At 36.9% G+C, this 18,464-nt stretch overlaps 1 protein-coding gene across 2 annotated transcripts in view; it reads right to left on the minus strand.

Moving 5' to 3' along the window:
• Window positions 1-18,464, minus strand: part of LOC121422223 — a 72,351-nt gene that overhangs the window by 14,435 nt on the left and 39,452 nt on the right. For both annotated transcript variants that reach the window (XM_041617132.1, XM_041617133.1), the window contains 8 exons: window positions 17,496-17,569; window positions 17,029-17,091; window positions 16,348-16,473; window positions 15,379-15,504; window positions 14,839-14,962; window positions 14,205-14,263; window positions 1,083-1,334; window positions 61-445 (listed from right to left, as the gene is read on the minus strand). In XM_041617132.1, coding sequence (XP_041473066.1) covers window positions 61-445; window positions 1,083-1,334; window positions 14,205-14,263; window positions 14,839-14,962; window positions 15,379-15,504; window positions 16,348-16,473; window positions 17,029-17,091; window positions 17,496-17,569 — 1,209 coding nt within the window. The remainder of the gene's footprint in view (window positions 1-60; window positions 446-1,082; window positions 1,335-14,204; window positions 14,264-14,838; window positions 14,963-15,378; window positions 15,505-16,347; window positions 16,474-17,028; window positions 17,092-17,495; window positions 17,570-18,464) is intronic.

An 18,464-nucleotide genomic window follows, 5' to 3' on the forward strand; every position in this document is an offset into this window, starting at 1 on the left:
GATTAATATCATATTACTTTAATGTCTATTCCAATCCAATGCAAATACGAAGGAGCCTACCATTGGCATCTCTATCGTAGCGGAAAACTCTTATGTCGTCGAAGCTGCTTGCATTTGGGAAACCGCTGAATCCTAGAAGCAACGCATAGCATGATTCGCTCTCGGCCTGTATCTGGACGGTGAATGCTGTGTTATTGTAGAGGATATCAAAGCTGTGATACGTCACATTGGTCACGTTCACTAAGGATTCAGAAGTAATCTCGGTCCAGCCTGGCTCTTCACCGTTCTTCCGCTCAACCTTTATTATAACCGGTTCTTTGGTGTCAGAGACTGGAATGGGGTCGCCATCCAAAGTTTCCAAGACGACTTCCATGATGCCAGAATTGAGTGAGATACGGTCAGAGCTCTCTTCCCAGTTGTATGAATTCAACCGAGTGCTGATTGTCTTTTCATGATATGAACAAAAATTTGAAAACTAAGTCAATCAGTGCACTATAAACGCAAGTGGCTGCATCTTGCACTACAAATTAATATGGCAGCAGTACTGACTTTGAGAAAAAAACAATGATGAATTTTTCACAAAGGGAGAAAAAATTGTTAGACAATAAGGTATGTTTGGTGACCTCAAATGACCTTTGACTGAGAAACTTGTTATTTGTTTCATATTCTTTGTGACATCAAATACAAATCTTAAATGTGTTTTATCTTTAATAGATTCAGTACAGAGCTACCAAGTCTCACGCATTATACGTGAGACTCAAGCATTTTGGACTCTTGTTCATCCCCTCAAATCTCTGTCTCACGCAACTATCACAGCCTATCCCCATATACATTGTACACAATGTCTGTGATCTCACTCAGATTCACAGAAAATCTCACGCATAGCTGGTCTTTGAACTTGGCATCTCTGTCATTACTTTTAAAACGATGAACAAAATACAAATTCTTATCCAAGTTAATTGATCTAAAATGACAACGAATGTCATCCGCAACATAATCTCCACAATAGGATAGTTAATTTATCAAAACTATTCTCACCCATGCAATATCTGTAATAATGCAATCACTAGCTTAAAATTTACCGTTCGTGAAATGGGGACACCGCAAACGGCATCAGGGTCACTGAAGAGATTGGCTGTTGATGGGAGTGTGAGGCTACCAAATTCTTCATTGACATCTTCATTTGTCAGCATGTCACAGGTGTGCTTCTGATATGTCATGGTAATCGTATCCGACTTGATGTGAAAAGCAGGTTCCCTGGCAAGCATATTTGCTGCAAGGAGTTTCTTGCTGTTTTCTATCTTACTTCTAGCAGCCGTCACTACCACGCGACCCTGAAAATTTCAAACATGAACAAATTAATTTGCATGATCATTTAACAAACTTGACACAGTGGTCAAGATTAAAATATGCAATTCATTACGAAAATTTCCCGTTTGATTCTCGACCTCACTTCGGACTGCAAACTGCGGTCGCATACCCCGTTTTGCGTTTGCAAATCTCAAACAACTTTTCCAACCCCGATAAACCCATCTTGGCCAGGTAATCCCCTTGTCTCGATTTCACCACCACGGGCCAGCTAAACGAGCATTGAGCCAAGGACGAAATGATAAACAACAGCTGTGCTATTACGTAAGACTTGTCTGCCTGTAGAAGGATCTTCGGAATGAAATTATTGTATTCGATATTAATCACGTTTTCAAAGGCATATTACATTCAGACATCCAATACTAGTCTATTTTCAATTTCGATTGAAGAAAATAGACCTCGAAATAAGGAAAGTATGCGGAATAAGAATTACAGTATGCTTAGCATGCAAGGACCGCGATGCATCCCATCTAGTTTCTGTCCGTACAGCAAGAAAATATGGGATGCATGCCGTTCACTCGCGCAACGATACAGTCTTAACAAAAGAAAGGAAGGAAGGAAGGAAGGAAGAGAGAGAGAAAGAAAGAAATAAAGAAAGAAAAAGAAAGAAAGAAAGGAAGAAAAAAGTTTCTATCAACGCGTGTATACATGGAACTCCATGCACTCAACAGAATTCAATCCATCGTGTGTGGCCCCCTGCTGTGACCGTTGATGCTGTGGTGTATTATCTTTGGACCGAGGTCAAGAAACAGGTGTTTTTATACTTAAATTTCATGCTTGAGGGCAATAGGATTTTGAGAAGAGATTTGATGATAAGGGAAACTTGGGGTATACTGCTCTTAAACGCAAAATTTTCGTCATGTAATCATATGGTTTGAAAAACTGAATCCAGTATAATAATAATAATAATAATAATGAGACTTGTAAAGCGCCAAATCCACTCTGTAGAGTGCTCATGGCGCATAAAGAGCTAAGAGTTAAATAGCAAAGTTTTTAGAAGATTTTTTTGAAAGTTTCGACAGAGGTACATTTTTTTATGTCTTCAGGAAGGCTATTCCACAAAGTGGGGCATGCAAAAGCAAATGATCTTTCCCCCCAAGTTTTTGAAACTTTCGGAATGACAAGTAAGCCAGAGGTGGATGAGCGCAAAGATCTGCCTGGTCTGTAGTGATTGGTAAATGAAAGACTGTATTGTGGTGCTGATCCACGAATACTATGAAAGGCAAGTAACAAAATCTTAAAGATAATCCGTTTTTTTATAGGGAGCCAGTGCAGCGAATATAAGATAGGGGTGATATGTGAGCGTTTACTTGACAAAGTGACAATGCGAGCGGCTGCATTCTGGAGCTTCTGAAGCTTATGTAACTGAGCCTGCGGTAAATTAAACAAAAGGGCATTACAAAAATCAAGGCGGGAGGAAATCAAGGCATGTACAATCTTTTCGGTCGCGGACTTAGATAAATATTTCCGGATAAATCCTAGATTACGAAGATGATACCGAACCGATTTGCAGATATGTGAAATTTGGGAAGACATCGTCATGTGTGAATCAAAATTTACTCCAAGATTACGGCAAGTTTGAGACAAATGAATTGTGTGGCCAGAAAAAGAAAAGGAATTGACATCAATTTTGTTGAGCTGCACTTTAGAGCCAAACAAAAGAAATTCACACTTATCTAAGTTTAGTTTCAAGGAATGGGTTTGCATCCAGTCGTGAACATCAATCATACATAATTGAAGACGACGAATAGCAGTATCAGCTGCTTGCTGAGTTGAGTCAAAAGAAATAATAAGTTGAATGTCGTCAGCGTAAATATGGTAGTCAATTCCGTGATGGAGCATCACTTGCCGCAATCCAATCATGTAAATTGAGAAAAGCGTCGGTCCGCCCACAGAGCCCTGCGGTACGCCATGGGTCAGAGGTGAAGCAGCTGATTGACAGCCATTTATACATACAATCTGTGAATGGGAAGAAAGATAGGATTCAAACCACTTGAATGCTTCACCTCTGACACCAAACGAACTTAAAATATTCAGCATAATAGTATGGTTTACTGTGTCGAAGGCGGAGGATAGATCGAGTAAGAGTAAAGCAGTCACACGCCCTCGGTCCATCTCTTGGAGGATATGATTTGAGGTGCTCACAAGAAGGGTTTCCACACTGTGGTGGGGTCTGTAAGCAGATTGAAATGGGTCGAACAGATTATTATCGAGAAAGTATTCAGCAAGACGAGAGAAAGCAACCCTTTCAAGGACTTTGAAGAGGAAGGGTAAGTTAGAAACCGGTCGGTAATTTTGGAGAGAATCGGGATCAAGAGAGGGTTTCTTTAACAGTGGTGTAACATGAGCGCATTTCAGAGAGGACGGGACATGCGACTGCTCTAAACTTAAGTTAACAAGGTAAGAGAGAATAGGAGCGAACGTGGATGAACAATCCTTTAGTAACTTAGCAGGTATAGGATCCAATTGACATGACTTGGGAGGAGATTTTCGAAATAAAGACAAAATCTCATCAGGAGAGGTAGGGCGTAAGATGTCCAAGGTAGAAGAGGTGGAAGACTGTAGAGGTGTGAGGTCAGGAGTTAGACTTTTGCAAATCCCTTGAACTTTAGTTATAAAGAAATGTGAGAACTGACAGGCAAGTTCGTAGCTGTCTGTATTATTTGGTAGAGGTGAGGATTGACGACGATTGAGGAGTCTGTTAGCCAAAGAGAAGAGTTGTTTTGAGTCATCTTTGCACTCCTCAACAAGACCTACGAGGTAAGATCGCTTCGACCTCTTGACAAGAGAGTTGACAAGGTCGCGCTGAACTCGGAAATGTTCCCTGTCAATCAGTAGTATGTGCCAAAACATCAATTTACACTTGACCCAATTAATATTACACATGATATGCAAGAATTAATTTAGAACCCATCTAAAACTTTAGTAAAAGATAAATAATGCAAACTGCACATACTTCCATATCATTTAACATTCAAATCTCCCAAAAATGAGGAGATTGATGAATCTTGATTGAGTCCAATGGCCCTAATTCACAAAGGTGGACTCTGCAAAATCCATGGATTTTAGAATCCGTGGATTTTTGAGTCCATGGATTCTGGAAAATCCACGGATTCTGCAGTTTGTGATTCACCAACAGTGGACTCAAAAATCCACGGATTCTACCAGACCCACGGTTGAGTCCATGGATTCAACCGTGGACTCAACCAAATCCACGGATTCAACCGTGGATTTTCAATCAAATTTAGGGACTTCCCTTTTTTGAGACTGCACTGCGCATGCTCATGAAAACAAACATCTGCAGCATATACACAATATAAAAAAAATATTATTCTAAAATAAATGTTTGCTGGTCACCCCCCCCCCCCCATCTCCCAAGAATTATGTTTGCTGGCATTGATTGTTGTGTATCTTTACACACACACAAAAAAAAAATAGAAGCACATCATCAGCTAGCTGCACCTGATCAACCATGGCCCTGAAGTGGCAAAAAGCAGAAATCCATTATTTAATCGAGTTAATCTCAGATAGACAGGATAAGATATGTAACTGAGAAACTAATCACAATCCTTTTTACAGCAACCAATTCCACATCACTAAAGCACCACTGGATCCATCTTTAAGAACAAGGTAATCACTGATTGCCAATTCACTTTGAATCACGCCATGATCATGATACAATCAGGAAACTAATCATGAATAACGTTTTCAGACATTCCAATCCTTTATACTTAAACATCATCACCTAATCTAAAATATCACAGCATTATATTTGATTTTGACACACACAAAAAAGCATATCGTCACCATGATCTCTCTTATCAATGGGAATAACATCTGGAATAATTCAAAGCACAATCAATTCAATTTGATAACAGACAACAATTTAATATATTATTTTGTCACATTTTCCACACATGAATAACCACACTTCACATGATTATTTAACTATGATTACATAGAGTATGACTGTTAAAATTAATTTTTCTGCAAGTCAAGTGATATGCATGTAAAAATTATTTTTCAAAAATTTATATACATCATAATTTCATGGAATACCATTAACCCTATACAGGCCTCGGAGCCCCCCCCCAATGATTTACGCAATATTTTTATTTTTACCGCGCTCGCTGAATTTTTACTTTCAAGTCTTGCGCAACTTATGAGACCAGTTTTGCTTCACCTGGGTACGCGGTTCCGAAATTACGTAACATTATGTCAGACCAAAAATTGCTCAAAAGCGTGATTTTGTGTACAAAATCAATGCAAATTATGTTTTCAACCAAAAATCATAAATGTATGATTATTTTTAGTTTTGCTGGTTTAAATGTATTTATTCTATGCTGCTTATGATCAGAAGAGTCCCCAACAAATTTCATTGAAAAAACAATGATATCAAATATGCATTACGTAAAATTGGGAGTTGGGAGAAATTAATTGCTAAACACAGATTTACAATTTTTTTTTGAGAGGTTTATATTGCATCAACAGGGGTCCGTTGCAGAAAGAGTTGCGTTTAAACGCAAGTAAAAAAATCAATCGCAAGTCCAAAATGCGCGCTGTTGATGGGTTGAAAATCAAGTTGCGCATGATCTTTAGAGTTGCTATTGATTGCAACTCTTTCTGCAACGGGCCCTTGTACTGCAGATTATATTAAATATTCATAGATAAAGAAATAACAGAAGTTCTTGATTTGTTGATGTGGTTGGGAGAATTCATTTGAATATTGATAACATAAAAACTGTATAGAGACATATCTATTCATAAATTAGGAATTGTGTTGCAATGGATGACATTGTACTAGAAAGACCAAGAAAAACAAATATAGTATGCAGTACCTGACTCATTATCAATATTCATGAAAACTAGGGCAATACATTTTAAAGGTCCAGCTCAGACGTCAGATAAGGGTAATACTATATTATATTTATGTTATTAATGTACTTATATTCTTCACTCTGTATGATGATTAAGTATTTATTGAATATTGATATATGACTTCGGCATTATCAATTGAAAAATACAAGAAGAGCATGACAGTAAGAAAGTGAGTATTCATTTTTAAAGTAAACCTAGTTAGAAGGATCTGGTCTTTGAATGATTTTCACACTTCTCTAACTTAAAGAAATACGATGGAATTATAAGATTTTGTATATATGTTGATATATCAAACACAATTATCGAAAGACTCACTTAAATTCTTAGTCTGTAGCGTCTAATATCTAGATAAATGAATTTGTAAGGAAAATGCTCAAGAGCATATTTAAAGGACAAATAAGTACTGTACAGTACATTACAAAGAGAGGGTGCTAAATAAAACAATCTAAATTTCAATGCTTAAAAAAAGTCAATGACCGCTATTATACTTTAGTGACATTGGAATGATGATAGGAGTACAAGTCACATTATCGACCCTTTCCCAAAAGTTCAGACTGGCATAACAGAGTATACATTTATATTAAAAATGCAATCTGCACACTGACGGAATACCTGTTCTCCCGGTTAAAGAGAAATGCTAGTAGTTGCAGTAAACACTGATTTCATGAGAAAATCTGTAAAACCAGGCTTAATTGTCAGAATATCATCGAGGATCTAGATCTGGTACAGACTGAACTTGGTGAAATCTTGAAATCTACTCTGAAAAAGTTCACACTGAAGATCACCAACACAGATAGGCACACATGGGACAGTGTATTATTATTGCTGGAATAAAGACCAGACGGAAGTGACCGAATCTGCGCTTATTTTGCTGATCTCTCAGCAATTTCACAATTTCTCCCAGAATCCTTTGACACATATTTTTTTATTCATACAAACAGACACTTGGGTGGTCATTATATTAGATTCTGTAAAAAGTCATTTTGAGATCGTTACCAAAACTGGAATTTATCTTTAACATGTTTACGGAAGTACAGGGCTTGTTCCCCACCAGGACTCCTTATGTAGACATGAGTCCCATCGATGACACCTATGACAACAGGTAGAGGTTCACTACATTCTGTATTCCTCCTCAGATCACCCTCCAGCAAGTTGATGAGATGGAGTGCATGCAGTCTCTTTTGAGAAGCGATACCGCATTCAATAGGCTTCATCCATGTACAACTCAAAAAGGATTCATTCATTCCTGTAATCCTGTCAGGGTCTGGGCCTGTTGGCTATCTGTGTATACATGGAAAAAGAATTAGAGTAGACAAACATGAAACAAAAAAGATAATTCAAGATTCCCTGAACAATAGGTAAGGTTTGTTAACATTCAACCCCCCCCCCCCTAGTCTTCTTAGGTACAGTATGGAAATAGCCCAGTCTATTTAGGATTAAATTTGTTTTTCTTTTCCTAATTTTGTTTTTACAGTAATATGCATTGCATCCATCAAGTCAAATGTTTCAAATAATCTGCTGTTTTAATTGCTGTACTCCTTTCATTCATTTTGACTCCATCCATTTTTCAATCTTGAAAATTGTCACTGCTTGTGCAAGTAGGAACGAAAATTTGCCATGTTGGTTTCATCACTAGTGCTTCAACCAGTATCTCCTCCATATAGAAACAAGTCATAATTTTGTCACTGCATCGGTTTATTGTTCAATCGAAACAAAGCTTACCTCTCTGAGCCTGTTGACACCATCAAGATGCATTAAATGAGCACGGTGAATTTCTGCCATTTTTGTTCTGCAGAGAAAATGAAATTGACATGGTTAAGTTTCAATGGCAAAGAAAATAGTCATTACTTAGAAAGATGAGCATGAGACTAGAATGATATTCAGTCATCACGACATCGGTCATTGACATAACAGTTTGAGAAAATTCTCTCAAATCTGTATTCTGAAAATTTTCTCATCTCTGTAAGGACATCCCCTAGGCCTATTCCATCTCTGAAAACGCCCATTTTTTTTCTTTGCTAAAATAAAAATACATGACTGCTCTCCCAAATTTATTTTCTTTGAAACGATTCATCATCTCAAATGAAATCTTCAAAATTGCTGAAAAGACTAGCCTGGAGGTTCCTGGAGAGTAAAAATTAGTCATAGCTGGCCCGTAGGCTTACTCATGACCATCATGACCCTGGATAGTACCAACTGAACTTTTGTCAGTTCTGAATCTGAGACTGAGTGCACCGTAGAACTGATTTTTACTCTCCAGGAGCCTTCAGGCTTGCAGGCTAGAGTAAGATAGAACATGTAGATCTAAGAAAATCCAGCGACAGGGACAGGGGGAATTATAAATTTCGGAAGAACCGAGTGAAAAGGGGAACAAGTCAAGGGTCTAATCGTCTAACGTCAACGAGTACGTCTAGCCGTGTCACAGAGCTCGCGAAAGACCAACACAGAAATGCACTTATGGGGCTACACAAAACCATTTCCGCGAGAATTTTTTTCACTAACTCGACTCTCATGACCATACCTATTATACATGCATTTATGACATAAATTCGGACATTACTTCACAAATCAATGCATAAAAAGTTACAAAAAATATTGCTCATCAAAAAATATGTCAAATCACTCACAATTTTCTCGGAGCTCGGTGCAGCATGCATTTTTTCCACCACTTTCACGTCCAGTCTTCCACTTTAAATTTTGCTGCAAAAGTATCGCCCAGTGATAGCTAGCTGTCTGCATATGTACCCAAATGCTGCGCTGTGATTGGCCAATTACGCCTAGAATCCAAGGATTCTGTGGAGTCCACTGTTTCAGACCACCCCAAACAGTTGACTCGAAATCGTGACGTAATGGACTTGGTAGAATCCGTGGATTCGGTCGAGTCCACCTTTGTGAATCACAAAAGCGAATCCGTGGACTGTGGACTCAACAAAATCCGTTGATTAATCCGTGGATTTTGCAGAATCCACCTTTGTGAATTCGGGCCAATATGTGCCAAAATATCAATTTACACTTAATGCACATGACCCAAGCAATATTACACATGATATACAAGTATTACTTTAAGAACCAATCTAAAACTTAAGTAAAAGATAAGTAATGCAAATTACACATACTTAATTAGCATCTTATATTCTGATCTCACAAAAATTAGGAGATCGATGAATCTTTTTTTAAGCCATTTAATCTTTGTTCAATACCCCTATAAAACCCCTTTTCCACTAGGGCCAGGACAGCGTCAGGACAAGGCGCGGAATGTAATAATTACAATCCGCGACCCTTCCGCAACCTGTCCGGACATTCCTAGGAGTGTCCGCACGCTGTCCTAAACCCTTCCTGGTGTTCGGGAAATCAAAATTTGTCCGCATCCAAATTTTGGTCGAGACCAAAATTTGGACGCGGATATTGAATTCCTGACACCTTCGGGACCCTGTCCTGACGATGTCCTGATGATGTCCTGCCCTTCCTAAACCCTTCCGCGTCTTCCGGAAACCATCCGCAATCAGGTCAGCTTCAAGAAGGAAAGAAGAAGCCATGCGGATTTTATCAGGAACATGCGGATTGGAATAAGAAGGCAAGCGGACAGTTTCAGGAACGTGCGGACAGGAATAAGAAGGCAAGCGGACTGTTTCAGGAACGTTCGGACTGGAATAGGAAGGCAAGCGGAGTGATTCAGGAATGTGTGGATCAAATGCTAATATGTATGGAACGAGTACACAAGTAGCAAAAACCATTTGCAAAAGCACTAGATGGGGCAACGGGATAATACAAGACAAGAAAATTACAAAAAGTAAAGAAGTACGGGGTCAAGGGGCCTAATTAGTATATACTAAAGAAAACTGAGAACCTAGTATTTCAAGTAGTGTTTTAAACATAATTACGCGAGCGCAAAGCACGAGTTGATTTTTTTTTTGGGGGGGGGGGGTTACAGACTTGAAGGAAGAATATTTCAAGCATTTTCTACTGATCTGAAAAGTGGACTTTTCAAATATTTCTTGCAATAGTTCAACTGGCAATGATGCGAGCAGATTATTTTATTCTGCACTGAACATAAAAAGATGTTTCATGCAAAGTTTGATTATGAACTAGATTATTTTAATGTACTCGACTGAAAAAAGGACCGTATAGGCAGCGCTTGACTTTACAAATAGGACAAATATCATAACAAAATTAATAATACAGGTGTAGATTCCAAACTGAAATTCAAGTTTATATTCCTATTACATTTTAAGCACTTTGTTTGATCATGAATGAGGTGTCATTAATAAGATATAATAATAGCAAGTTTATAAATATCGCTTTTCTCAGAACGGCTCAAAACGATTTACAGCAGGGGCAAAACGATTTATCCCAGGATTCATTTCAATCCCGCATGAAAAGTGCACAATTTCCACACCCTGGGAAGCATTCCTTGCATTCATCCCAGTCTAAAAATGGCGCTGGCAAATTCAAGCATACAATAACTTTCGCTTCCAACCGGGTACCCATTTAGCACCTGGGTGGAGAGTGGCAAGGTATGCAGTACGTCTTGCCAAAGGACGGTTTAGACCGCGGTGAGAATCGAACACACGACTCTCCGTTTACAAGGCGGGAGTAAGAACCACTACACCACGACTCTTTACAAAAAAATAGGCCTTCCTGAAAAAAGTCGTGCACAGAGCATGTTTCTCATAAACATAAAATATGAGCGCGAAGCGCGAACTTGCTTCTTTCAAACATCAAGGACGAAAAAGAAAAGACCTAAGTATTTTTCGTAAAAAAATGAACAACGTGCACAATCTTCTTATGATTAAACTATTGAAAGTATGAAGCGTGAAATGGACCATTATTTTTTAAAAATTGAACTAGCTGAAACGCAGATATTCTCGCCGTCTGCAGGTCTGTCAATTTCTTCACTCTTCTTCCTTTTTTCCCCCTCTTCTTTGGTTACTCCATTTTTCCTATTTTTACGCAGTCAATAGGGCGTAGCGATCGCATTCGGCCTCCTGGAATTGCCCATTTACATTTTCTTACTTAGTCCATTTCAATTGGTACAAGAGGAGGCAAAGGCGATTAGACACTGGATTCACATTTTCGTCTAAAAATTAAAACTGATATTTCTAATCTTACACTTTCATAATCTCGACCAATTATTTTCTGTTCATTATCGCGATTTTTTTCCTCGATTCTATTTCACCTTATTTCATTCATCTCCTTCGTTTATTCCTATTTCTTTTGTGCTGTTTGTATATCTCTTTAATACTGGGAGGGGTAAGCCAGCAGCGGCAGGGAGAGGAAGGCCGCATCAGCACGGCACCCCCTTTTTCTTTTCCACCGTATCATTTTTTTAAGTTTTCCTTTCCATTTCACTTATTTTTCTTCTGTTTGTATTTTCTTAAAGGGGGAGCAAGACCTCCTCACCCCTTGATCCGCATGTGCATGTCGAATGCAATTTGCATCCTTACTTCCTGTTTTCTTCCTCTGTTGTAATATATGATCATGTATTAATTTTTAGAAAAATTATAAGAAAGTAATGTCATAAAGAGAGCCCCGACTTTGCTATGAACACATGCAGTCTTTTTAAAGTTACCTTAGTTGAAAAAAAATCAAGATCCGAGATAATTCATTGTTATGTATAAAAATGCCCAAATCTGCTTTCAAAAAGTAAATACTACATTACACCGCTAACACACTTTCCTTTATCCTACATATTTCAACTATCAAATAATGCGAGCGCGAAGCGCGAGCTGAACATTTTTTTTACATTCCTTCCTAAATACTGGGCATTCTAAGCACCTTTTAAAAGCATGAACAGGAAAGGAGTATGACTATACACTTGATGTGAGCGCGAAGCGCGAGCCGAAACGAAATTCGACATAATTATCACGTTTTGTAAATCAGGAAAAGGATGGATAATTGGATAGATGGATAATATTCCTACATTAATAATAAAAATAAATAAACATGCGTGCGTGTGTTTAGATCCAGACCTAGAATCTGGACATTCTAATTACATTCTTTATTATAATATCAATAATAAGAGCGCGATGAGCGAGCTAAAGATATTTGATTTTCAGATCTAAAAAAAAAGAATTTAAGCGCAGTTACGAATTGGATATTGATCTCGCTTAATAAATGATGCGAATGCGAAGCTCAAGTTAATATTTTTATCATTACATATATTTTGAGTTGCGACCGGGACATTTTAAGGACATTTTTTTGTCTTCCTATGATTATGATGACTATCTTCCTAAGCGAGAGAAACTTGTCGATATTCCATTCTGAAAAAAGGACAATGATTATTAGGAAATCATGAAAATATCGTTACATTACTTATTAATCAAATGAGGGCGCGAAATTGATATTAAGGTCAGATAACTGGACATTTTGTTATCATGAATAGGATGCATGGGTTGATATATTTTTAACAAAAATAATGCGAGCGCAAACTGTGAGCCGAAAATTGTCATAAAAGAGGAATTTAAAATAATTTGTTACAATTGATATACATAACTCCCCAATCAAAATGCAAGCGAGCAGCTTTAGCTGATACTATTCACAATCAGACCATCCTAAAAAGGGATATTTTAAAAAAAAATTATGGAATACACGAAGAGAATAGTTGTTTGACAAATCAAATAATGATAGCGCGCAGCGCGAGCGGAAAATGTTCATATTTAGACCATAAAATATAGTCATTTTACAGAAAACTATAAAATCTATTTGTAAATCAAACAAATTGAAAACTTAATTTCTGAGAAATGTTTGGTATATTTACTTCAAAACTTGATCTTTTAAGCTCAATATAAGTCTATTCAGGAAGTTATACATCTCATAGATTAGGCAATGCGAGCACAAAGCGTGAGCGAAAATTTAACATAGTGACATGAAATCCCCTCCCCCTCATCTTTTTCCTCTTCGTTTTCTCTTCTCTTTTCCCTTCTGGTTCTTTTCCCTCTCTTTCCATTTTTTTCTTTTTTGCTCGTTCCAAATATTGGGGAGGGGGCATTTGATATCAAATGCCCCCCTTCCAAAAAGTGAGGGGACGCGTCGCCCCTGTCCCCCTGGGATGTCCACCAATGTATGCAATTTGATTTGAAATAAAAGAAAATCCTGTATAGTCTTTGTAGTCGAAGAAAACCAAAATAACACCCCTTAATTAATAAAAAAAAATATATGGATGATAATTTTCATGGAGTATTCGCAAGTTGTCCGATTGTCCTAGTCCTTGAATTTACCACTCGTGACGTTGTCCTAAATGTCTCCGGTTCTGTCCTAATACGATCTGCATGCTGTCCGCACCGAACGCCGACAAATTTATTTAGATATTCTTGTCCTAGGACAGTCCCAGGAGTGTCCTACGACAATACGCAGACAGTCCTGGTTGTGTCCTAGGACAATATCATTTGCATAATCTTTTACGGAATTTAGTTGCGGACAGCATGCCGAAATGACAAAAGTTGCTTCCGCAACCCTTCCTGGTCTTGTCCGCGCCCTAGTGGAAAACCGCCTTAAGGGGAAGTTATTTCCTGATTAAGAGCTCTCTAATTAGATCCTTGGGTGGGTCTGCCACATGGCGCGATGTGTTTGCCGATGTGATAAACGTCTGTAAAACGTCTGTAAAAAACACATTTACATATTAACAGAAAAGCATGTATTCTGAAGTCGGGTTTAACTAAAACTTAGGTTTAAAGTTGTAGTTCGAGTATGGAAAGCCAATTATTAAATAAATCACGAACAGTAGAGATATAATATTTCAGCTCATTTGACTCTCAAATCATTCATAATTGTCTAGGAAGTATAAATAGATGATTGCCTTTACCATTGAAGAATCAGGAAAGAGCACAGTAAAATAAGAAACATGCAACTTAATAAAAAAAATTCAAACTTTTGGCTTCCCATAATTTTAGCAAATAGTCAGACCATAGTCGAATTTAAACCTGACTTCAGAATATGGGCCAAAGTGTTTATATTCTTACATTGTCCCTCTTCCTTTGAAGATTTTCCTCCTTCTCTTGTGTCCACTCAGTTGTTGAGCCTAATGAGAGAGGCAGCAGGTGAGAAAATGAAAAAAATATACATATTGCATCAGCGACTACAATTATGTTAATGAAAGAGTTCAGTTTTAAAGTACAAATTACAAGCAATATTGACACATAAGGGGGGCCAAGAGACTGCTTTGGATTCCAAGTAAACGCTAACCTGCCCAAGACTGGTCCGGAACAGGTTCGCTTGATGCGCTACATGCTTATCTTAACAACAAACACAGTGCGTGCTTGGCGCTCTGCCAAACGTATCTCGGACAGCTTTGGTAATTTGGTGTGAATGGACAGAAAGCTGTCTCGGGGTGCCCCAAGACTCGTTACAATTCCGGTGGGTAATATGGGGTCAAAAATTAAGGTCAACTTTTTGGAAACCAGTCTCAGGGCTCCCTGAGACTAGTCTCGGGTAGAAAATCCGGCGTAAAAGGGTCTTCACCATAGAAACAACAATGGGGAATGCAAGATAGCCCCTATGAAAGGACGCTTGGTGTCTTTAATGCCGGATTCCTGCTAAAAGACAAGGCAACACACTTCTGACAATGTATCTTGAGTGTGAAATACTTTGACAAACCTTCACTATCCGAAACGGAAGTTGCTGCACTGAGTGCACTCTGAAAGGCACTGAAACTCTGGTCCCCCCCTTCAAGCTCAAAGTCATTGAGTGGTAACGACTCCTGCACACTCCTTGCTGATCCCTGCATTCAGTTAACAAAAAAAAGGACATAACCTTGTTGTTCCTGTTATCTTCAATATGCATTTAGTATATTGCACAAATTACTGTACCCCATAAATACACAAGAAGGGTGTACCATTCTGACAGATTATGGACGATATGGGGTCAATCCTACATATCGTGCCAAAGTCATTGACAGATATTTTCCAGCCACTAGTGGGCCTTACTGAACAACAAAGAGACTCAAGACCTTGCAGAAAGCCTTAAACGCTTTGTCAAACAATTTCTTTTGCCATTCAGATTAAGATTGTGATTTGTAATATAGACACCATAATACAAATGATAAGGAATATAAAAGTCACTGAAGGTGCATAGACATTGGAGAATACAAACACACAAGGATAGATTGTACCATAAATAAATTAAACAAAAACTTACTTCGATGGTATTTCCCAGTATTTCAAATAGCAAAGAAACTGTTGTCGCCAACGAGTCAGAGGATAGAGTATCTTTTTGTTCCTCTGTGACATCCAGTATTTTATCAGCAACGGTGTTAAGTGAGGTCTGCAAAAGCATTGGATATATATTTAAAAACAATTAACTTTACAATTTCAATCACATCAGAATGACAAATAAAACACTTCTAATGATATGGATAATATGTAAATAAAATGTAAGCAAGTATTACTGTACCATCATCATTAAAAGCATTGACAACAACACTGAAGATGCAGACAAGAAATCCATTTTGAAAAATATGCCTGAGAGTAAAATGCTGCTTAGAATGATTCTTTAAATTTAATAGTCAACATATTCATTACATCACCTAATTCTTTCTTTACAAGCTGATAAAATAGATTGCTCCATTCGTATTGATAAATCTGTTTGTATTGATAACCTTTCTTCTGTATGCATCTATCTCACCTGTTCCTGCCTCCAACACATGTACATTTGACCGGAGGATGGCATTTAAGAAACTTTTCAAAACTTTGTCTTTACTGATAAAAAATTGTAAAGAATGACACAAGCTGGATCTCAAACAGACACATTTGGGAACCCCAGAATCTTTCAGATGTGATCAGAGTCTGGTAAAATTTTCTCTTGTTTAAAGAAAAACGATAGCAGGATTTGCATACCGCACATCATTTTAAAAAGCAAAATTGCTCTTCCGCATGACTCTTGCAAAGGTGGTCACCATATCATGCGCTTTTTTTCGCTGCAGACGGCCCTTTTGTAATCTTGATTTCATGATAGAATACACATATCATGGGATTGATTATCATTCATTCAACCAAACAATCACATAAAAATTCTTCATTATCATTTTTTCTCCCAAAATTCATACAAAGTCAATTTGTCATAAATACATCTCTCTACAAGATTTGATTATTTGAAAACCATACTTACCAATGCAGACTGAGACAGTTCATTAGTAAATAAAGAAACTGCTACTGCAGAAGCTCCCAATATCTGGGCATCTTCAACGTTATTGACTTCCATAGCAGCTTGAACTGTGACTATCTGGCTTCTTATCTGTCAATCAAATAACAAGATTTAGTGATAGGTCTAATGGTGCATTTCATTTATAATTTCCTTTTCAGTTTTATTTTATTTCAAAACACAGCATCAATATTGGGTTGTTTCCACTGAGCATCAACAAAATCAATAGATCATGGCATATTGAGAGATAATCAAAAGTATTTTCATTAATATTGAGTTTATTTGTTCTGAAAACATACATTCAAAACTTTCCAAGCATTATTCATTCTACAGTTATCAGTGCAAATAAAAAAAAACATTTAAAAAAAACAAAAAAACAATCATGCCATCACTAGCCTCGAGTTTGGGGGGCTGAATCAGTCACCCCACCCCTTGCCTGTCTCTTTGAGGATCAAAATATCTGTCTTCTATATGTCCATCCCTGTCTATCTTTATACTTTGACACTGGCTGCATTATTGTTATCAACGTTAGAACTATATAAATGACTGCTACTGCTATACTACAACTAGTTCTAGTGCTTTGGTTCTACTTATTCTGTTTCAGAAATTCATCAGTTCTACCATTTCAATTCTGTTGATGATACTCACATATGCACGCATCGAAGTCTTCTGTAATTTCTGTACTTCTAATTCCCGTATTGCGGATGATGACTTTAAATGAAAAAAAAGAAACAAGAAACACATAACCCAAACCAGCATGATAAAAAAGGATATCAAATATATATTATACACACATATTTATTTCTACAATAATGTGTTTTAGATTGTATACCTGGCTCCTTTTTTGTCATTTATAACAATAATATTTTTCATGATAATGAAAATAATCATAATATTAATAACAATAATAATAATAACAATAACAATAATAGTAATGAAGATATTACTACTACTACTACTACGACTACAACTACTACTACTACTAATAATAATAATGGTGATAATAATACTACTAATAATAATAATTATCATTATTATCGTGACAACAATAGCAATAATGACAATACATGTATTAATCAAAATGAAAATGATATCATGCCATTCACTGAACTTACAAGTTCTGTAACAGTTTCGTTTTCTGTTCCTAGGTTAACAGAGTGTGTTTCAATTTCAGTGTCAATTCTGCTATCTGAAACAAAAATAACAAAAAAATTGTACAAATGAGAAGCAGATACTAATTAATGAAATGAAATCATAAAAAACTAAAACTGAGAAGGTAAAAATAATAGAATACTGCTGCACCAGCAGCAATTATCACATGAGCTGTAAAAAAGGTCTCATGAAGCTAGTAAAACCCATGGCCTAAGAAATAAATGATTTTGACATAAATAGCTATTTTCCTTTAAAAACAATTTTTAGAAATGGAATTTGGCCATCTATGATTTATGAGGATACAATGACTTTAAAGGTCAAGTCCACCACAGAAAAATGTTGATTTGAAGAAATTGAAAAAAATCAAACTAGCATTACGCTGAAAATTTCATCAAAATCGGATGAAAAATAATAAAGATAGAAAACAGCAAGAAACTCCTTGCAGCAAGTTTCGCTTATTTTTCACAAGACAGTGATATGCACAACTCAGTGACATGCAAACGAGACAGTCGATGATGTCCCTCACTCACTATTTCTTTTGTTTTTCATTGTTTGAATTATACAATATTTCATTTTTTACAAATTTGATGATAGGGACCAACTTGACTGAGCTATATTGTATCAAACAATGCTAATTCCACATGTTCAGGAAGGAATTAATTGTTATTTTTATGTGACAATGAGAAACTTAGAATATCTCATATTCCATATAATAAAATACAAAAGAAATAGTGAGTGGATGACGTCATCAGTCTCATTCGCATACCAATTAGGATGTGCATATAACTGTTTTGTGAAATTAAGCGAAACTTTAAAATGTCATAACTTTCTTATTTTACATCCAATTTGATGAAATTTTCAATGTTATGTTTAATGGATTTTTCTCTTTTTATTCAAATTAACTTTTTTTGGGTGGACTTGTCCTTAAATAT

The sequence above is a fragment of the Lytechinus variegatus genome, chromosome 10 (genome assembly GCF_018143015.1).
Source record: "Lytechinus variegatus isolate NC3 chromosome 10, Lvar_3.0, whole genome shotgun sequence".
Lineage (NCBI taxonomy): Eukaryota > Metazoa > Echinodermata > Echinoidea > Temnopleuroida > Toxopneustidae > Lytechinus > Lytechinus variegatus.